A 20,246-nucleotide genomic window follows, 5' to 3' on the forward strand; every position below is an offset into this window, starting at 1 on the left:
TCTTAAATTCCAGTTTTCTGGGATTCTTATTGTATACCCTCTTTATTCTCTTTTTTGCTCATTGGCCTTCTATTTTGTCCCACCAACATATTTTTGTTAACTTCAAAAAGAATCAAATAAATCTGTCAGAATTGTTGTCTTTTACACATTGGTTGTTTGTCCATCTTTGTTCATGGTACAGAGTTTCATTGATTCAATTGTGTTTCTTCATATTTGCTGTGCATGCCTGCAAGAAAAAGAATCTGAAGAGTGACATATACATTATGTACTTTGATATTAAATTTACTTTGAACTTGAGTCTTTTGGAAGTACTTTGAACTTTGAAAGAGTCTCCCCGAACAACACTACATTATCTTTGACTAATCTCTGCCTTTTCAAGTGCAGATTAATCCTGCCCTTCAGAACATTTTCCAAAAACTTCTCTGCCAATGACATTAGATTCAAAGGCCTGTAATTATCAGGCTTGTCGAAGGTTCCCTTGTTTAAAAGAGTATCACATTTATTGTGCTTCAGTCATCTAGTACCTCACTTGTTACCAGCAAAGATTTAAGAATTTGTCATGGCCCTAATAATATAATATTGTCTCTTGAACCTCATAGCAGCCGGGGATACACTTCATTGCCCATCAGGGAATTTTACCCACCTGATAGTATGTAACTCCTTTTTAATGCTAACATGCTCTAAAGTTTCACCAACCACATCATGAATTCTCCATTTGCAATATTACTCTCCTTAATTAATATGCATAAGTGCATCCCCTGGCTCTATGCACCACCGATTGCTATCATTTCCATGGTTGACTTCTTGCCCTTAACAAAGTGCTTTTGGATTTTCCTTAATCTTGTCTGCCAGTAATAATTTATGCCGCCTCTTTGCTCTCCTTACTTCCTCACACTTAATTAAAAAAAAGCATCCCCTTGCACTCTATTTACTCCCAAAGAGCTTTCAATTCCCAATACCTGCCATTTGCTGCCTTGCTTTTCATCCAGCCCTTGATATCCCTCGACATCCGGGGTTCCTTGAAACTGCTGTAAATACCTTTCACCTTTAAGATTGCAGCCTATGGATTTAACTTTGCAGGTCTCATAAATGAGCCGATTGCCTTCACTAGGTGGCAGGTTGGGGATACATCTCTACCAAAGGAAGTGGGTGGGAATTGTGGCTGGCATGGACTGTTTGGGCTGAAGAGCCTGTACTGGTGCTGCCCTATGTAACTACCTAACCTATGCAATCAATGCAGTTTTGTTTTTCCATATCTTATCTCAGCCAGAGTTAATTATGTACAAAACAGCATGGGAAGGTCTTTCCTATGTATAACCCAGACGACATGTTAAAAAAAACGTCTTCTCCACTTACAACCACTTGAAGAATTTAAATTGCTTTAAGGATGTGACAAAGAGAATATCAAAACTAAAATGCCAACATAACACTAACAGTGCTCATGGATAAAAGGACAAACAGACATGGTTAGGCATGGGAAAATGCTATGGTGTTTGTACAGAAACTTCTCATGGTAACACACAGGTGCTTTTAACCAGTCAATATTAAGATCCATTAAGATATTCAGTGAGGAGACATCTCTTCAAATTATACCTCAGGAATTATGATTATATCCTAAGGCATATGAAGGAGCTGACTCAACTACTTCAATATGCCAGCTGAAAGATGCTTAAGTGTACAGCACTGTGACACCAGAATGACAATGTGATGAAATATCCAAGACACTTGAACCCACAGCTTCAACTCAGAGACAACTGTTATCAAGGGAACATGGATGAGATGTCACACATGAATTATCGATGAGCTAATGCATTTCAGGAAAGGCTCCAGTTGTCCTGCAGTTCACAGAAGGTATTATTTATTCAAGAAGGGAACCAGGGATAATCCTGTAAACTATTGACCAGTGAGTCTCACATCAGTGGTAGGAAAGCTACCGGAGAAAATCCTTAGGGATAGGATTTATGAGCCTCTGTAGACGTGAACTTCCCCCTATTCAGGACACTTACAAAGACTGGTGTATAAAAAGGGCCTGAAGGATCACTGGGGACCCGAGTCACCCCAACCACAAACTGTACCAGCTGCTACCATCTGGGAAATGGTTTTATTTTAGGCATCCGTTAGTCTTGCAAGACCATGGATCTGCGCCTGGAAAGTCTTCACTCTCCAGGGCGCAGGCCTGGGCAAAGTTGTATGGAAGACCAGCAGTTGCTCATGCTGCAAGTCTCCCCTCTCCACGACACCAATGTTGTCCAAGGGAAGGGCATTAGGACCCATACAGCTTGGCACCAGTGTCGTCACAGAGCAATATGTGATTAAGTGACTTGCTCAAGAACAGAACACGTTGCCTCGGCTGGGGCTCCAACTCACGACCTTCAGGTCGCTAGTCCAATGCCTTAACCACTTGGCCACGTTCCCACCTGGGAAATGGTACCGCAGCATAAAAGCCAGCACCAACAGGCTCTGGGACAGCCTCTTCCACCAGGCCATCAGACTGATTAATTCATGCTGATACAATTGTATTTCTATGTTATATTGACTGTCCTGTTGTACATACTATTTATTATAAATTACTGTAAATTGCACATTGCACATTTAGATGGAAACGTAACGTAAAGATTTTTACTCCTCGTATATGAAGGATGTAAATAATAAAGCCAATTCAATTCAACAATGGCCTAATTAGGGAGAGGCAGTATGGCTTTGTGCAGAGCAAGTCATGGTGATGAAGGTGATTGATGAAGGTTGAGCTATGGATGTTATCTACATGGATTTTAGTAAGGTATTTGACAAGGCCCCTCATAGGAGGTTCATGCAGAAGATTAAGATTAATGGGATCAATGGTGAATTGGTTGTTTGGATTCAGAACTGGGTTACCCATAGAAGACAGAGGACAGCTGTCTAAGGGATTTATTCTGGATGGAGATCTGTGATCAGTGGTGTTCAGCAGGGATCTTGACCAGGCCTTCTGCCATTGTGATGTAAATAAATGACCTGGATGAAAATGTTGTTGGGGGGTTTAGTAAGTTTGCAAAGGATACAATGATTGGTGGTGCTGAGGATAGCCTAGATGAATGGCAAACAATACAGCGGGATATGGATCGGTTGCAGATGTGGGCAGAGAAGTGACAGATGAAGCTTAACCCAGCCAAATGAGTAGTGATGCACCTTGGTAGACTGCTAAGGGAAAGACCCTTAACAGTGTTGATGGGCAGAGGGATCTTGAGGTCCAAGTTCATAGCTTCCTGGAAGTGGCTACACAAGTTGATAGGGTGGTTAAGAAGGCATATGGTGAGCTCGCCTTTATTAGTCAAAGCACTGAGTTTAAAACCTGATGGCATGAACTTGACTTCTCTAACTTCTGCTAACGCCCCACCTCCCCCTCGTACCCCATCCATTATTTATTTATATACACACATTCTTTCTCTCACTCTCCTTTTTCTCCCTCTGTTCCTCTGACTATACCCCTTGCCCATCCCCTGGGTTTCCCCCCTCCCCTTTTTCCTTCTCCTTGGGCCTCCTGTCCCATGATCCTCTCATATCCCTTTTGCCAATCACTTGTTCAGCTCTTAGCTCCATCCCTCCCCCCTCCTGTCTTCTCATATCATTTTGGATCTCCCCCTCCCCTTTTCAAATCTCTTACTAGCTCTTCCTTCAGTTAGTCCTGACGAAGGGTCTCAGCCTGAAACGTCGACTGTACCTCTTCCTAGAGATGCTGCCTGGCCTGCTGCGTTCACCAGCAACTTTGATGTGTTGTTCACTGAGTTTAAAAGTCTGGTTGTATCGTATCTTTATTTGTTGTCTGCTTTCAATCTTATTTTTTAAATTGTACTTTATTTAGAGGTACAGTGCAAAAGATGTCCTTCTTAATCCAACGAGCCACACTGCCCAGCAACCCACTAGCCTAATCACAGGACAGTTTACAATAACCAATTATCCTACTAACTTACTAATTGGCATGTCTTTGGAGTGTGGATGGAAACGGGAGCACCTAGAGGAAGCCCACATGTTCATGAGCAGAACGTACAGACAGTACCAAAATTGAACTCCAAACGCTAACTCTAATAGCGTCACGTTGTCCGCTGCGCCAGCCTGACAGCCCAAAATGCTGGATAAGGTAAACACAAGAGATTCCACAGATGCTGGAAAACCAGGTCAACAAGACAAACTGCTGGGGGAACTCAGCACGTCAAGCAGCGTCCATGGAAAGGAATAAAGAACCGACGTTTTGGGCCGAGGCCCTTTATCAGGACTTCCTGCCTGACCTGCTGTGTTCCTCCAGCATTTTGTGTCTGTTGCTCTGGATTTCCAGCATCTGCAGAAACTCTTGTGTTCATGATTTGCTACCTTTTCCAAACTTGTTCAAAAACAAAGAGACCTGCAGGTCCATGAGCCTCTTTTACACTTAGTTCATTGTCGGCATGAGCAGCTTAAGCATCCCGAATTTCATTAGTCCACTACTGTTGGTCAAATGTTGACCAGACTGGGAGCCACTTCCTAAATTTCTCTCCTTTGTTTCCTTAACTCCTGACTCTTCAACTAAGTATTGGACACATATCTTACTACATTACATGCATCAGTAAAATATTTGTCAGTGAATTCTCCAGTGATTTGGAATGGTTTACTGTGTTATATGTATGGTAGATTTATACACTGCCAGTGGTACAAGGTTTCTAAGCAATTTTTAACAAAGAAACAATTTTCAAAAAACTGCAGTGAAATAGTTTCCGAAGAGCTAACCTTCCACCCGTATTCAGGAGACGGAAGAGACCCTGCAGATGTTGTAAATCCAGAGTAACACACACACACAACATGCTGAAGGAACTCAGGTGGTCAGGCAGCATCTATGAAAAGGAATAGGGGGGAGAAACCAGGATATTGTGTTGGGGGGGAGGGGAAGGAATATAAGCAAGAAGTTGACAGGTGTAGCAAGTGGGGAGGAAGGTAGTTGATGGGGGAGGGGGGATGAGATGAGATACTGGGAGGTGATAGGTTGAAGAAGGGCAGAAGGGGTAATCTGATAGGAGAATGGACGATGGAAGAAAGGGAAGGAGGAGGGGTACCAGAGGTAGTTGATAGGCAGGTGAGGAGAAGGGTAAGAGAGGATCCAGAATGGGGAATGCAAAAAAAAAGTGGGGAGAAATGACCAGAAACTGGAGAAATCGATGTTCATGGCTACCAAAATGGAACATGAAATGTTGCTCTTCGACCTGAGAGTGGTCTCATTGAAGCAGAAGGGAAGACCATGGACTGACATGTCAGAATGGGAATGGGGAGTGGAATAAGAATGGTGGGCCAACAGAAAGTCCCGCCTATTGTGGATGGAGTGAAGGTGCTTGACAGAGCAGTCCCCCAATCTATGTTGGGTCTCATGGTAGCAAGTTTATCCACTGATGCCAGTCTTCCATCAGTATGTACACTCATACATCAGTGTGTACACATCACAAGAAATCTATAAAATATTCATATAAGGCATATTATGAGGAACAGAAAAGCACAAGCTCTATTGCAGGACAGAGAGTGGACATGCTGATGCCCGTGAAAATTACACTCTGTGAACACTTTATTAGGAACACCTGCTTGTTAATGCAAATATCTAATCAGCCAATTATGTGGCAGCAACTCAATGCATAAATGCACGCAGACATGGACAAGAGGTTCATTTGTTGTTCAGCTCAAACATCAGAATGAGGAAGAAATGTGATCTAAGTGACTTTGACTGTAGAATGCTTATTGGTGCCAGATAGGGTGGCTTGAGTATCTCAAAAACTGTTGATCTTCTGGGATTTTCACATACAACAGTCCATAGAGTTTATAGAGAATGGTGTGAAAAACAAAAACAAAAACACCCAGTGAGTGGTAGTTTTATGGTGAAAACGCCCTGTTAATGACCGAGGTCAGAGGAGAATAGTCAGACAGTTCAAGCTGACAGGAAGGCGACAGTTACTCAGATAGCCACGCCTTACAACAGTGGTGTGCAGCAGAACATCTCTGACCACACAACAATTCAACCCTTCAGGCAGATCATCAGCATACACTCAGTGGCTACATTATTAGATATAGGAGGTACCCAATAAAGTGACCACTCAGTGTAATTTCATGAGTAAACAACCTGAATGCAGGGTGGGTGAGAAGAGAAAGGGAAGCACAAACTTTAAAGACGCTCCTCACAGATCTTGTTTATGTTGGCATAAAATCAAAGAAATTTTCACTGTAATCATAAATAAAAGCCATTCAGACTACATTGTCAACAAGGCCATTTTAATGGAGGTTTTAAAACTACCATCATTTCTTCATGAAAATACAGTACTACTTAACACCAAAGTACAATGTAAATGAACAACAGTGGAATAAAGATTTCAGTATCTCTTATAGAGACACTCTGATAAATGTTAAAACATTGTTGGAAAAAACAGTTCAATAAAACAAAGACCAATAAAATATACTAAGTTTTAGACTCCTGCTAATATTTTCTTTGGATACTTTCTCCAATGCGCAATAAACTGACTCAAAAATGTATAAAGGATTCATCTGTCAGTATAAATAGGGTTTTAAAAAAGGAAAATTACAGAACCTGACAGACCTCAACCAGGGCAGATGATTCTGACTGAATTCATCACTGCACAATTTAACATAATTATTAGGTATTTTAAGTTTATTGCCATTGTAGATTTTCTCCTGAAGGATTAATGAAGAGTACTGCTTGGAAGTATCCTGATCAGGTTCTCCCTTTGCTCAATATAAAACAACATTTCCAAACTGGCTTTGGACAATGGATACAAAGCTCAAAGATCAGTGGGCTTCTGGACTGCAAGAAAGATGGAAAGGTCAAGTACCCTGTACTTGATCCCCTTCACTATCGATATACTGTGGAGGTGGCAATGGAAACAATATGCTCTGTGGTCCAGTGTTTCTCCATCCTCACATACTGTACGCTCACTCACGCATACACACCAAACCACAGCCTGGGATCAGGATGGAGAATCTTTAACAGGAACTGCAAGCAAACCTTTGATCCTTGGGTAAGTAGATAAAGAACTGAGGTGGTGACGGGAATGCCAAAATAAAATAATGGCTTTTGGAGAAAGTGAGTCCATAGAGATAAGAAACTATAAGCTGACTGGTGAAAGTAAAACAGAAACCCATACAGGAAAAAAAACATGCTGAATATTTGATTTATTGACCGTGACTATCAGGGAATGTAGTTCATAAACAGATCATAAGTATTTTCTGGTACATCAATAAATCCCTTTAATGGTCTCAAAAATTAAACACATATCCCTTGAAATATTCTGGTCTGAATATTAATCAAATATTTCCAACATTTACATGAAATTTGTCTATAATAACATTCTTAAAATTGTCCTTAATTCCTTCATAAAAATAGCAGAAGAATGCCATATGTCTGGGACAGAGTTTTAATTATAATATTCCATTGTAAATTCAACCTCTGAACATGGGCTGTGAAGTGATTGATACAGGGAGGAATGGCAGTGCCTTAGCAGCTAATAGAACTGTGGTAAACACGGGAATTTAACTTTAGTGGAAGCAAATTGATTGAGCGAAAGCCAGAAAATCAGGACATGGTCCCAGGTATCTTAGGACTGAGCATCTTTTTCTCTTGAAATTGCATCTAGTAACTGCATTAGATTAATCACCAAAGAGATACAGCATTAACTCTGATACTTTTCCCTAGCCAGTCAGCTTTGGAAAGGTAATTAAAGAGATTGCGTTTTTAGGTCACTTAAAAAGTTGTGAATAAAACTCTTTTAAAACAAAAGCCCCAATGTCATTGATAAATGTTCAGTGCCTCATGAATTGGGGTGGGGTAAAAGTAAAACTGACATGGCCAATTTGTGTTAATCTGGATACAGTACTTGTTGTTACCCAATGTATTGAAAATTGGAAGTCAACCTGTTTGTCTGCTCTTCTTCTTCCACCACTTCTCCATATGTGCTGGAATGACTCAGCACTTATGTTTGGTAGCATGGGGTGCAGCATGCAACTATCTGAGCTAGCCCCAGCCATTCACAGCAGTAAAATAATGAGGTAGTCTATCAATGACAAATTAAGTGTAGTTTTCTATTATGGCAGGTCTAAGGGTGGCACAACAGTTACTGCTGCTATATCACACCCCCAAAGAGCAAAGTTCGATCCTGACCTTGGGTGTTGTCTGTATGGAGGGTGAGTGTTCTCTCCAAGATTGTGTATGTTGCTCCCAGCCACTCTGATTATTTTCCCCCACATTCCAAAGATACATTGGCAGGTTAACTGGCTCTGTACGTTACCACTAGCAGATAACTGACAAACGGAGTTAAATGATTAGAATGGTTGGTCATGACTAGACTGAACTGCTGCCTCAGCAAGGAACTGGACCCACTGCAATTTGCCTATCACCACAATAGGTCAACGGCAGACACAATCTCAATGGCTCTCCACACAGCTTTAGACCACTTGGACAACACAAACACCTATGTCAGGATGCTGTTCATCGACTATAGCTCAGCATTTAATACCATCATTCCCACAATCCTGATTGAGAAGTTGCAGAACCTGGGCCTCTGTACCTCCCTCTGCAATTGGACTTGCTAACCCGAAGACCACAATCCGTGCGGATTGATGGTAACACCTCCCCCTCACTGACGATCTACACTGGCGCACCTCAGGGGTGTGTGCTTAGCCCACTGCTCTACACTCTATTTACATATGACCATGCAGCTAGGCATAGCTCAAATACCATCCATAAATTTGCTTACGATATGATTGTTGATAGAATCTCAGGTGGTGACGTGAAGGTGTACAGGAGTGAGATATGCCAACTGGTGGAGTGGTGCCACAGCAACAACCTGGCACTCAATGTAAATAAGATGAAAGAACTGATTGTGGACTTCAGGAAAGGTAAGACAAAAGAACACATATGAATCCTCATAGAGGAATCAAAAGTGGAGAGAGCGAGCAGTTTCAAGTTCCTGGGTGTTAAGATCTCTGAGGATCTAACCTGGTCCCAACATATCAATGTAGTTATATAGAAGGCAATATACTCCTATAGTTGTACCGTGGAGAGCATTCTGAAAGGTTGCATCACTGTCTAGTATGGGGGGGGGGTTGCTACTGCACAGGACTGAAAGAAGCTGCAGAGGGTTGTAAATCTAGTCAGCCCCATCTTGGGTACTAGCCTACAAAGTACCCAGGACATCTTCAGGGAGTGGCGTCTCAGAAAGGCAGCTTCCATTATTAAGGACCTCCAGCACCCAGGGCATGCCCTTTTCTCACTGCTACCATCAGGAAAGAGGTACAGAAGCCTGAAGGCACACACTCAACAACTCAGGAACAGCTTCTTCTCCTCTGCCATCTGATTCCTAAATGGACATTGAATCCTTGGACACTACCTCACTTTTTTAATATATAGTATTTCTGTTTTTTTGCACTTAAAAAAAGCTATTCAATATACATATACTGTAATTGATTTACTTGTATCTTATTATTATTTTATTTATTTATTTTTTCTCTTCTAGGTTATGTATTGCATTGAACTGCTGGGGCTAAGTTAACAAATTTCATGTCACATGCCGGTGATAATGAACCTGATTCTGATTCTGAAATGAGAACTGATACCCAGGTCTGTGGGAGAGGATAGGCTCAAAGGTTCCACTTAATATCAGAGAATGTATGCAGCATACAAGCTGAAATTCTTACTCTCTGCAGACATCCATGAAACAGAAGAAAACATGAGGAAATAAGAAGGGGAATGGAATTAAAGGATTTGGTATGGATCTCATGGGTCAAATAACCTCCTGCATTAGAAAAATTGTTAGGAAAAAGATGAAGGAACATTCTCACGAGTGATGTGCTTGTCACTAGGAACACTCATCTACACAAAGCAGCATGGTGCCACTGCTCAGAAATTGAGTTTTATTAAGGCCATAAGACATGGGAGCAGAAGGTGGCCATTCAGCCCAGCAAGTATGCTCTGCTATTTCATCCTGGCTCTCCCATTCTCTCACACTCTCCCCATAACCTTCCACACCCTGACCAATCAAGAACTTATCAACCTCCGCCTCAAATGCACCCAGTGACCTGGCCTCCACAGCCACCCATGGCAACACAATCCACAGATTCACCACCCCCTGGCCAAAGAAACTCCTCCCCATCTCCACTCCAGATGGATGTCCCTTTACCCTTAGGCTACAGCTTCCATTCCCAAACTCTCCCACCAAAGGAAACATCCTTCCCACACCTGCTTCATCCAGGCCCCTCAATATTCAGTAAGTTTCAATGAGCTCCCTCCATGTTCTTCTAATTTCCAGCGAGTACAGGCCCAGAGCCTTCAATGGCTGCTCATATGACAAGCCTTTCATTCCTGGAATCATTCTCACTATTTAGATGCCCAGCCTATACATTTTAAAATAGCTGGAATGTAACTGTCAAAATAGCTCTGTTCTGTGAAAAAGAAAGTTAATCTGGCAGAACCAAGGTGTCTAAAGCAAAAAAGTGAAGGTTTATGACAAGGTTTGTGAAGGTGGAGCTCTTCATTATGAGTTAAACCACTTATCAAAAAATAACCTTACCATCTACTATTGTCTAATCAACACCTGGCTTGGATCTGTTGACATTTTTGAGCAGTTTCTGATTTTACAGACACTGACCGCATGTCTTTGTCTGTGGCTCATTTCCATGACTCAAGTTCCGTGCCTATTCTTCTCAATAATCTTCCAAAGGGTCTTTTCCAAAACTGACCTACATTTCTAAGTGAACTTTCATTGATCACAACGAGTTACTGTTTTACTTTGTATGACAAGCAAATCAACCAGCTCGTATGTAGCAGTGCTGCATTATGCAGTCTACTGAAATGAGGGCAAATCTCAAAACATCATTCACCAGGACAGATTAGTGCTCTTCACTTCAACTAATTTCAAGTATTAACAGCATAACAAAATCCACTAAAATCCACTTTGATTTTTAAGACCTGTGTCAGTTATCTAAAAATGGACAAGTTCATCAGTTTTAAATCATCTTCCGTCACAGTATCTTTAGCCAAAAGTGGCTGTGTTTCCAGAAGTCTCAGCATGTTAGAATATACTTGAGAAAATGTTGCAGGTAAGATAGCTATTCACTGTGACTGAAATCGTTTTAGTGTAATATTTACTCAAAGCTTCGGGGGCTTGGAAGTCAGAAAATACAATTTGCAGTCCAACAGAGCAATTTTTCCAGCTTGATTAAACAATGAATGTGAAACAAATTGTGCCAAATTGTTGGCTCAGGTTAACTGATGGGACCTCAGAAATAAAATGGGCAATTCACTGCCCATTGTAGGTAGTTCTGTGTTTTTAAGACACTCATGAACTGTTGGTGCACACTTTTTTGAGGTGATGAAAGAAAAAGGAGAAATTGGGAAGCTATTGTACCAACTAATCACAATGAATATGAAAACATGTATAAACTGCATTTACTAAAAACAAGCAAAAAAAATCCTTGCGCTGAAATGCTAAGAGGTTAGCATACTTCTGGTAAATCACTTTCATTTAAAAGTGAAAAATGAGTTAAATATCAGAACTTTTTCTTTATCATTTTAAGCCAGTAATGAGAATGTGAGAAACACTGAAATAAGAGCAAAGGGCCTATTCTTTTCAAAAGGCAGGTTTCAGGATTAGGGGTGTAATCTCACAACGTGGAAGATCAAAAGTTCAATTATGCCACAATGCTTGTGATTGAAAGATTTGATTGGAGCAAACACTTCCCCTGGTAAAGAGCACAGAACAAAACAGGAGAATGATGATTACAACTGTCCATTTAGTATTGGTATCAGCAAGCACTTTTGTTTGCAAAGCATTTGAAAATCCACAACTCTCACTTCAAGAAACCTTGAAATCAGGGAATCATTTAAAAATGTTCCAATTAAAATCTGTCTTTGTTTTGAAATATCAAAGGTTATAGAACCAAAAGGTAAATAGAATTAAGACAAAGATCTGTTATGACCCAATAGTGACAAAATAAATGGCGAACTGTTGTTACTGCCAATTCTCTGGATATATCCAATGCTTTTTCTCTCTCCAAATGTAAAATTCCTTTTTTTTCATCCTGGCTCTTTACTAGTGTTGTAGGATCATATTTTGCAATAATTTTATGCAATAAAACTTCAGATCATTCATAATGCACAAAGAAAATGTTATTTTCTTTGACAGGAGCCATTGAGTAAGCTGAAGGCCATTTCATAGCCACTATTTTAAGAATCGCATTACACAAAAACAATGCCTTCATCAGGAAATATTTATGAGCATGGATGATCCACAAAAGATAAAAAATATTTTTCAAGCAACAGATATTGACTTTGATTTTAAATGTAAACAGTTAAGAACAGTTGGTAATGAGGGGCACATTATCAAAATACTTCCATTATCAATCAACTTTCAATCAAAAAGGTTACATTTGAACGTCAATACAATTTTCACTGTAATACAGAGAAGAGTGGTAAATTACATGGGACATCTTGTAGATGCAAAGTTCAAGTCATCTTATGAGCCACAGTACACACAGGACAATAATATTCTTCAGATTAGTTGGAAATTTAATAGTCCTCGTGTTTTTATAATGGCTTTTCTATGCCCATTTGGATGTAAAAAACATCACTGGTGTCTTACTGCTACCCAATTGCCATGCACTCACACCCTTTTTATTAATTACTATCTCCTACCTTAGGTCAGTTTTCTTTTGTTCTGTTCTACCCCTTTTCCTGCGCCTGCAAACTTGCTCTCTAACCTTTTTTTCCAAGTTTTGATTAAGTTAGTCACCTGAAATAATTCCTTCATCTCTTTGTCTTCAGATCCTGCTTGATCTGCTGGTTATTTAAATAGTTTCTGGTTCATTTCAGGCATTTTTACTTCATTTCCATGCCTCCACAGTTTTCTTCAGGCTTTGCAGGTTGGAAATCTGTTTGAAGACCACCTGGAAGAAAATGACTGAACCATTCAACTGATAATAAGCCTCCCACCCTTCCAGTTCTGAAAGGCCCCTTGCAAAATTGTGAAGAAAACTTCTCTTCCCCAACAGCCACTCCTTCTCCAGACTTCCAACTTGCAAATCCTTTTGGGTTTTCTTGGGCAACTTTAGTTACATTAGGTATTTTAAGGCGCACAATTCAAGATGTTCATTAAACAATAGCACTAATTTCAAAGAATTTCCCATTTTATGAAGGCAGAACATAGCAGATTAGTTCTGGCAAAAAACCCAATCTTTACTGAAAGTAACACTATCAATACTTTTCTTTAGAATTAAGATGTCACCTAATTCAAAAAAAAAATCCTCATATGATGAAGTAAGAACTTCAAGTTAATCAGCAGGTTAATCGTGGCAGAAGTTTAATCTCTACTGAAAACAAAACAAACAATTCATTTTAGCATTAAGTTATTATTGAACTTTAAATGGATGTAATTAAAATGTAAGTTCAATAAATGTGAGGGTACGAAAGTAACTATTTTCTTTTGTTAATTTTTTTCCCAGCAGCATTCTAAAAATCTTTGCCAATTTCTCAGGGAGCTTGCAGAAATCATTTTTCTTTTCTCTCGTCTACATCATGCCGCACCCTCCCCTGTCTGCACCAGCCTGGATTAGTTTCCTTCCTTCCACCAACATGTTAATTCCTCTCCTCTCAGTCACTCTCCTTCCCAGAGCAAGTTCTGAGGTAGAAGCCATTGTTTTGGTTGCAATGCACCAATGAGGTGTTCACCAGTCCATTTCAAGCAGGCTTATGGGGATAATGATCAATGAAAAATAAATCTAACATCAAATATAGTTTAAATCACTTTAATAAGTGAGCAACTCAAAATTACTCTCAATGTATAGCTTTCTGCACTGACAAACAGAGGGAGTGATTGGTATACCACACTGTACATTGACAATAGAATGGAGTGGTCATGTGTTTCTTGCTTTAAATATACTAATTCTAGTAAATCTTGGTAATCCTGCGTGATATAAATTCACGGTGCAAATGAATTAATTCAGACCTCCAGAAAGGTTATTTCAGACTACCATAAGATATGGAGATCTTAAGTAGAGTTACTTGAATACTCAAATGAAGGCATCATGCAAGCTCAATCAACTTGAATATCATTGTCTAGAATTATCCAGTAAGCAAAGGAATAAAGGGATCTCTGATTGACGCATTAATGTGCACATTGTGCATTAAAATAGGGTACACTGCACACAGTGCCACTATAAACCACACTCCACACCTCTGGAGGGCAGCACAGTCAAAACAGTAGCTGGGCTGTGCCTCTTGCATGTTGCAATATCCCAATTCAGTGCACACTGAGTCCTCGGAAAGAAATTAGCTTTAAAAAGGCACTGCAAAATTGCATTTTCTTTCAATTTACAAAGTAGGCAGCTTAATACAATTTTGTTGCAAGGTTGTATTCTAAATTTAAACATTTAATGTGTTTTTTTAAAAAGAAAAATCACAAGGAGACTAATTGGTGTGATGATTGAACACTGTAATGGACAACACTTCTCTGGTGGATTTTTGGTTATCCCAGCTTCTGACTTTTACAACCAGCTTGAGGTATGTCTGGCATTCAACCTAACTAAGGCTAGAGTCTTTACAATGTCTGCCGAAAAGAAGGAGAAACTTTCGACCTTCCCCCGCTCTGGTTTTGCACTTCCTATCTTCTTGAGTATCTCTGATGCTGGGAAAAGCTGAACCACTTCAGTGGATTCTGTAATTTAGTCCCAATCCAATTTGAAAGTCATTAGCCCTGGGTCACTTTAACAAAGTGATTACTGTGTCGGACTATGCCTCACGTGGACCTGAATGCCAGAGATTTGCACAGTCAAGGCCTGAGATTTGATAATGTAATTGTTTCATACAGTTTTGTTGAAGTGAAAAGGAAAAGACTCACTGCCTTTAACTGGCCAGGCGTTAAAGTGAGATACTGCAATTTCAATTGATGTTTCATTGCCCCTTGCCTCTGCTGCTCCCACCCAGCCCCTCTTTATCTCCCACTTCCATTCAGGTTGCAAGTCAAGGTTTTGGATTTCTGGATTTAGTGGGAAAGGGAGCTGCAGCAAATGGATCAGCCCCATGCGCCTGGGAAGTCCTTGGGTCAACCGAGGCAGGGTTAGTGGCTCCTCGCACCCCCTGAATTATGTCATGAGTGACTGAGTAGGCACTGGGAAGCTGACCCTGCCACTCTTTCTCTTTGAAGTGACGGGAGTACTTGGATAATGCTTGAGGGCGGAAGGGTTGGGAGCTCCCTGAAGGTAGCAATGCTTCTTGAGCTCGCAAGGTGCTGGAGGTTTGCATTTGGTGGTTCTGGGAATTATTGTAATTCTTCATTGGGTCTCCCTCTCGATTGGACTTTGCTTCCTTGGAATCTTGCTGGTTGCCAGCGATGAAAGGTGCAGCTCGTTGCTGTGCTCCGCCAGACGGTCCAACACAAGTGTCTGGAAAACCAGAGAACATACTTTGACGAACCTGATTGGTGTCTGCAGCAACACCTCCAAACTGGGAGTGAGTAGATATCTCTTCAACTGGTGGGTACACAACTGTTTCTTCCAAAGTTGCCAGCGTTTTCTTTTTTGAAAACGGTGCCCTTGTGAAGACATCAATCTCTTCAGTTTGATTTCTAGCAGCATTCATTTTCACTTTAAAAGGAGCCCTGGTAAAAACATCAACGGCACCCTGCACCGTTTCAGTGCCCCTTGCGTTCCTGAAGGGAGCGGCAGAGAACACATCTGCCTCATTGGTTGTTTCCTCACTCTTTTCTCCGTGGAGCTTGGATGTCTGTTCCTGCAGGTCTGTCTCACCTGAACCAGAAACTAATTGTCCTCCCGCCAACTCCCCTGCGTGGCTCAGCAAATTCTGAGGTTTATTGGGATCCTCGTCCTCTTCGGAATCCAACAGCAGAGGTCTGTGGCCGCTGCTGTCGAGGAGGTCACCACGATCCTCAATGCAATCATCATCGCTGCTGTGCACTGAACCACAGCTGGAAGGACACATAGGGTTAGGCCAATTCACATCCTCAGCATCGGGCTCCCTAGGCTTGCCAATCTCAGAGAAAACAGGAGCATCATTGGCAGGTGACCGGAACTGCTCTGTGGAATGGCCAGATCCATCTCTTGGGAAACCTGGAACAGAACAAGTAGCTAATTAATCCTCTCAATCAGCAATGTTGTACTCCCTAAAATCTGCTGGTTTCATGCACTGATTCAAAAGCGAAATATGGTTGCATAAGTCCCCAATTAAATCCTATGGTTTTCAGCAAGACTGTGGAGCCTGTTGTGGTAAAATTTACACTACCGGATCAATATGCGCTTGACCTCAACCCACACCCAATATTCTTTTCAGCCCAGTGAAAGCCCGGTTTCTGAAGGCACTCGGGATATGTGTATCAAATGATAGGGCGAGTAAAATGCAAGACTTTTAAAACTGTGTTGCCACTTTGAAAGGATGTCCACTCAGAACTTATTATTTCATTCTATAGTTGATTCTGAACAGATTCCCCTAATTTGCAGATGAACAGAGAGATGGAGACAGACAGAAGCAAGCAGAGACAGACTAAAACAATCTGCTGTACTTTGACGGCTGAGGGTTACTCATTGTTGCTCCTTTTCCCCTGTCACAAATGCTCAGAGGCCACACCTCAGAGCAGTTCCGCAGAAGCTCTCCAAAGCCATTCCCTTCAAGTTTTGGCTTCTGAACCATTTAGTCAACTCTGGATCGGCACTGAACAGATATTCCTTTTTCACTGAACAAGCCTGGCTACAAAAGCAGTACAAGGTGTTTTTAACGGAATGTCTATTCCACTATTTTTAAGCTTTCATATACTTGATGTTTGGTTTTCAAACTATGCCATGCAAAGAGAAGTGTTCAGAGGATAAGGAGCAACATAATAAGATGCCAAGGTACAGCTATCATACATTATCACATTGTCAGACTACATGTTGCTTTTGCTATAGAACATCATGGGATTGTCATGCTACATGTAAACTCAACCACAAAAGTGAAAACATCTCTATAGCCTCAGCAGCAACAAGGAACTGAGCATGTCAAGGGTCAGGTGTCTGGCACATACAACATCAAAAGCTTAGTCTGTACCCTTAGTAAGTATTGCATGTAAAATCCAACAGCTACAGGACTATTTTGATGTATGCTTCAGAGACCATATCATCTTTACATTAACTGTATATTCGTTCAATGACAAGGAGAAACCCAACAAGGACTCTGAAGTGAATTAAAGACCAGTGAAAACTGAATTAGGCTTCTTAGTTGTATGAAAAATAAGGGTAACCCTCTAACCACAGTCTGTAAAAGATCCCAGCTCAACTGAACAATGAAAGAGTCCCACCAGTGAGTGATCGATGGGGATGACCCCAGCAGGGACCAAAGGCTGGCTGAATAAAGATGGAGATTGCTTTTCCTTCAATATGTGCTCCCTTCCCTCCCTTCCCTACACCCATTTCAGAATTCTAGCATTTGTTTTAAATTTGTGTCACTGATTATCTTGTTCTGTAACATGATTCCCATGGGGCTGCTATACACCAAACCCCTTGTATTAAAATGGAAGCTGCTGGTCAGTAGATTACATTTATGGAAATAGAGATGGATCAAGAGATGATCCTACAATTTAATACTTAATTTCAGCATAGTCAAGAAACCCCACAGCATCACAGGGCAATATTCTGTTCAATAAAATGGTGAAAAGTCCAGCATTGAGTTAGAGATTAGTGGGATTATTGGTGTAAGTTTTTTGATGTTTATTGCAGACTTGGTGGGTCAAAGGGTCAGTTTTTATGCTGTATGACTCCGACTTTCCAACCATGACTCTCCGCAAACTCTGCTTTGTACTTCTGTCATCCGCCACTGTCTACATTTTGTTGAAATACTGAGGACTAGAGGGTTAGCTGGTATTTTTCAACAAATAACTATGTCTCATGGAGCCATAACACCAATGCAGCTCCTACAGGTCTGTACCAGCACTTAAATAAGCAATTCAATTAGTCACATTCCTCTGTCCTTTCCCAAAGCACTTCTATTTTTGTTCACTAACAGCAGCTACTGGACTAACTGATTAGAAATGGTCAAAAAGTAATTAATATCTTTTACAGGTCCTCGCCAGGTTCCCTATACCCAACTTAATGTACAGGCCGTAGATACGAGCAAATGTCTGAGAGACCAGTGTGATGGATTTACCAGCTGTTGCAAGCCTGCAGGCATCTTCTGTTGTGTGGAGTTCAATTCACAGCAATATCTGAATGGTTGCATTAAGTGGCTGGTTTAATTACAAGTCAGCTTTGATTGGTCAACGTTTTTTATTTAAACATATTGCCAGACAGCTTCATTTCTGGCTTGCAAACAGTTTGGGTTATGAACAGTTCTCATCAACCTGGTGAGCACCTGAAATTAACAATTCATATTCAACAGAGATGTGAATAGCCAGGTGGAGTTTTTACTAAACTGGCATATTGTAAAGGGGAGAGAAAATATCAATTCTTCCTGAGGTGGAAGGAGATAAATCGATACTTCCTTTGCAACATCTCTTGTAAAACTCAGTAATCACTACAGTTGGAAAGTAATATTGGGAGATAGCATGCCTGATGGGCATATTTTATTGATGGGAAGCTGGCACTCTGGAGAAATTCTTCCCAAGAGATAGTCAAGTCCAGATGGAAAAGAAGGTGAATGCTGGAAGTCTGAAAGAGATTGCTTGAAATGCTCAAGTAGATACCATCTGAGATTGAAACTGGCATGTTCTGGATGTGGGAGTTAGAAGGTGACCGGCTAACATTTCTATTGTAGACTGAATCAGAATCAGGTTTAATATCACTGACATACATCATGAAATTTGTTGTTTTGCGGCAGCATTACAGTGCAATACATAGAAAGTAATATACATTACGAAAATAAATATGCATTTAAAATAGTAAATTAAATAGAGAGTGAAGAACGAGTAAAAAATAATGAGACAGTGTTCATGGGTTGGATTGTTGTCCATTCAGAAATCTGACGGTGGAAGGGAAGAAGCTGTTCCAAAAACATTTTGAGTGTATGTCTTCAGGACCGTGTACCTCCTCTCTTTTGGACTATGGAAGAAGGTTGACAGGGCAATGACAAATTATTTTCTTTTCTCTTTGATGCTGCCAGGGCAGCTCTGTACAATCAGAACTTGCTGTAATCAGGTCATGCTGACATGTGATGAAAATGCTTCAAATTTAGCTTTTTTTCCCCCCACAGCTAAAAATAAGTCTGTTAAATTTTTACCAATTACACCTTGCACTTTATTTTAAGAGAATAAAATACTAATTTGCCTCATCAGTCCTGTAGCTCTTAAACTTTACAAGCATTTTATTACTCGATATACAAATCAGGTTAATTGAAAATTGCTCCTGATTGGGACATAATTTTATTTATTGTATATTTTAGTTGTGGAAGTGGCTACACCTGTGTATCTATTAAAATATACAAATGAAAGAGCAATTTCACATCATATGGATATAAACAGTTCACAAAGCAAGCAAATTCATGCCCAATGTAAGATGAATGTTGGATATTCCAGTAAGACATTAAGATAAGGTTTAGAACATAAACAAGTCCATTTGTCCTTAAAGTTCTATCCTGACACTCAATTTCACATTATAATGTACAAAAAATAAAATCATTAATAATACTACTGGCAGTTTGCATTTTAATTGTATAAAAACCCTTCATCATATGAGTTTAAATTAAAATTAATGTATTGAACTTTTAAAATATAAATCTCACCAAATGCTGATTCATTGCTTCAGCTGCAGTATGTATAAACAGCAAGAAGTGACTAAAAGGTAATTATAAAAGTCACAAAATAAATGCCTTTCCAGGAATCAGAACCGTTAATCTAAGATGTAGCAAATGGAACCAACTTTTATTTATTAAGGTTCTAGAAAAGCACTTTAAAAAATCTTACCTTAGTAGAAGTACCATTATGTTTTAAAATGCCATTTCTGCCAACTTCCAGTTGCATTTGCAGAAAAGTTCAGAGAGAGTTTAGTACAGTTTAGAAAGAAATGACTTGGTTCTTCATTTAACTTTTCCCCTTTTGATTTTGTGACAAGATTTTTGCCAATATCACTTACTCCCCAAATTTCATCATGTGTTTACAATAGTAATGCTGAAAAGCACACTTTTGCCTGTTTAAAAATAAAAACAATTCCCTCAATTAATTTTTTGCTGAATTCCAATGTTAGGGACATGTGATTCATAAGCTCCTAGTTTCCCAAGT

At 40.2% G+C, this 20,246-nt stretch overlaps 1 protein-coding gene across 2 annotated transcripts in view; it reads right to left on the minus strand.

Annotated features, from left to right (window-relative positions):
• Positions 1-6,253: 6,253 nt before the first annotated feature.
• The window catches only part of LOC140201840 (AP2-associated protein kinase 1-like), a 149,865-nt gene continuing 135,872 nt past the window's right edge, over positions 6,254-20,246 (minus strand). For both annotated transcript variants that reach the window (XM_072266554.1, XM_072266553.1), the window contains one exon: positions 6,254-16,116. In XM_072266554.1, the coding sequence (XP_072122655.1) occupies positions 15,011-16,116 (1,106 nt within the window). In that variant the 3' untranslated portion in view covers positions 6,254-15,010. The remainder of the gene's footprint in view (positions 16,117-20,246) is intronic.

The sequence above is a fragment of the Mobula birostris genome, chromosome 8 (assembly GCF_030028105.1).
Source record: "Mobula birostris isolate sMobBir1 chromosome 8, sMobBir1.hap1, whole genome shotgun sequence".
NCBI lineage: Eukaryota > Metazoa > Chordata > Chondrichthyes > Myliobatiformes > Myliobatidae > Mobula > Mobula birostris.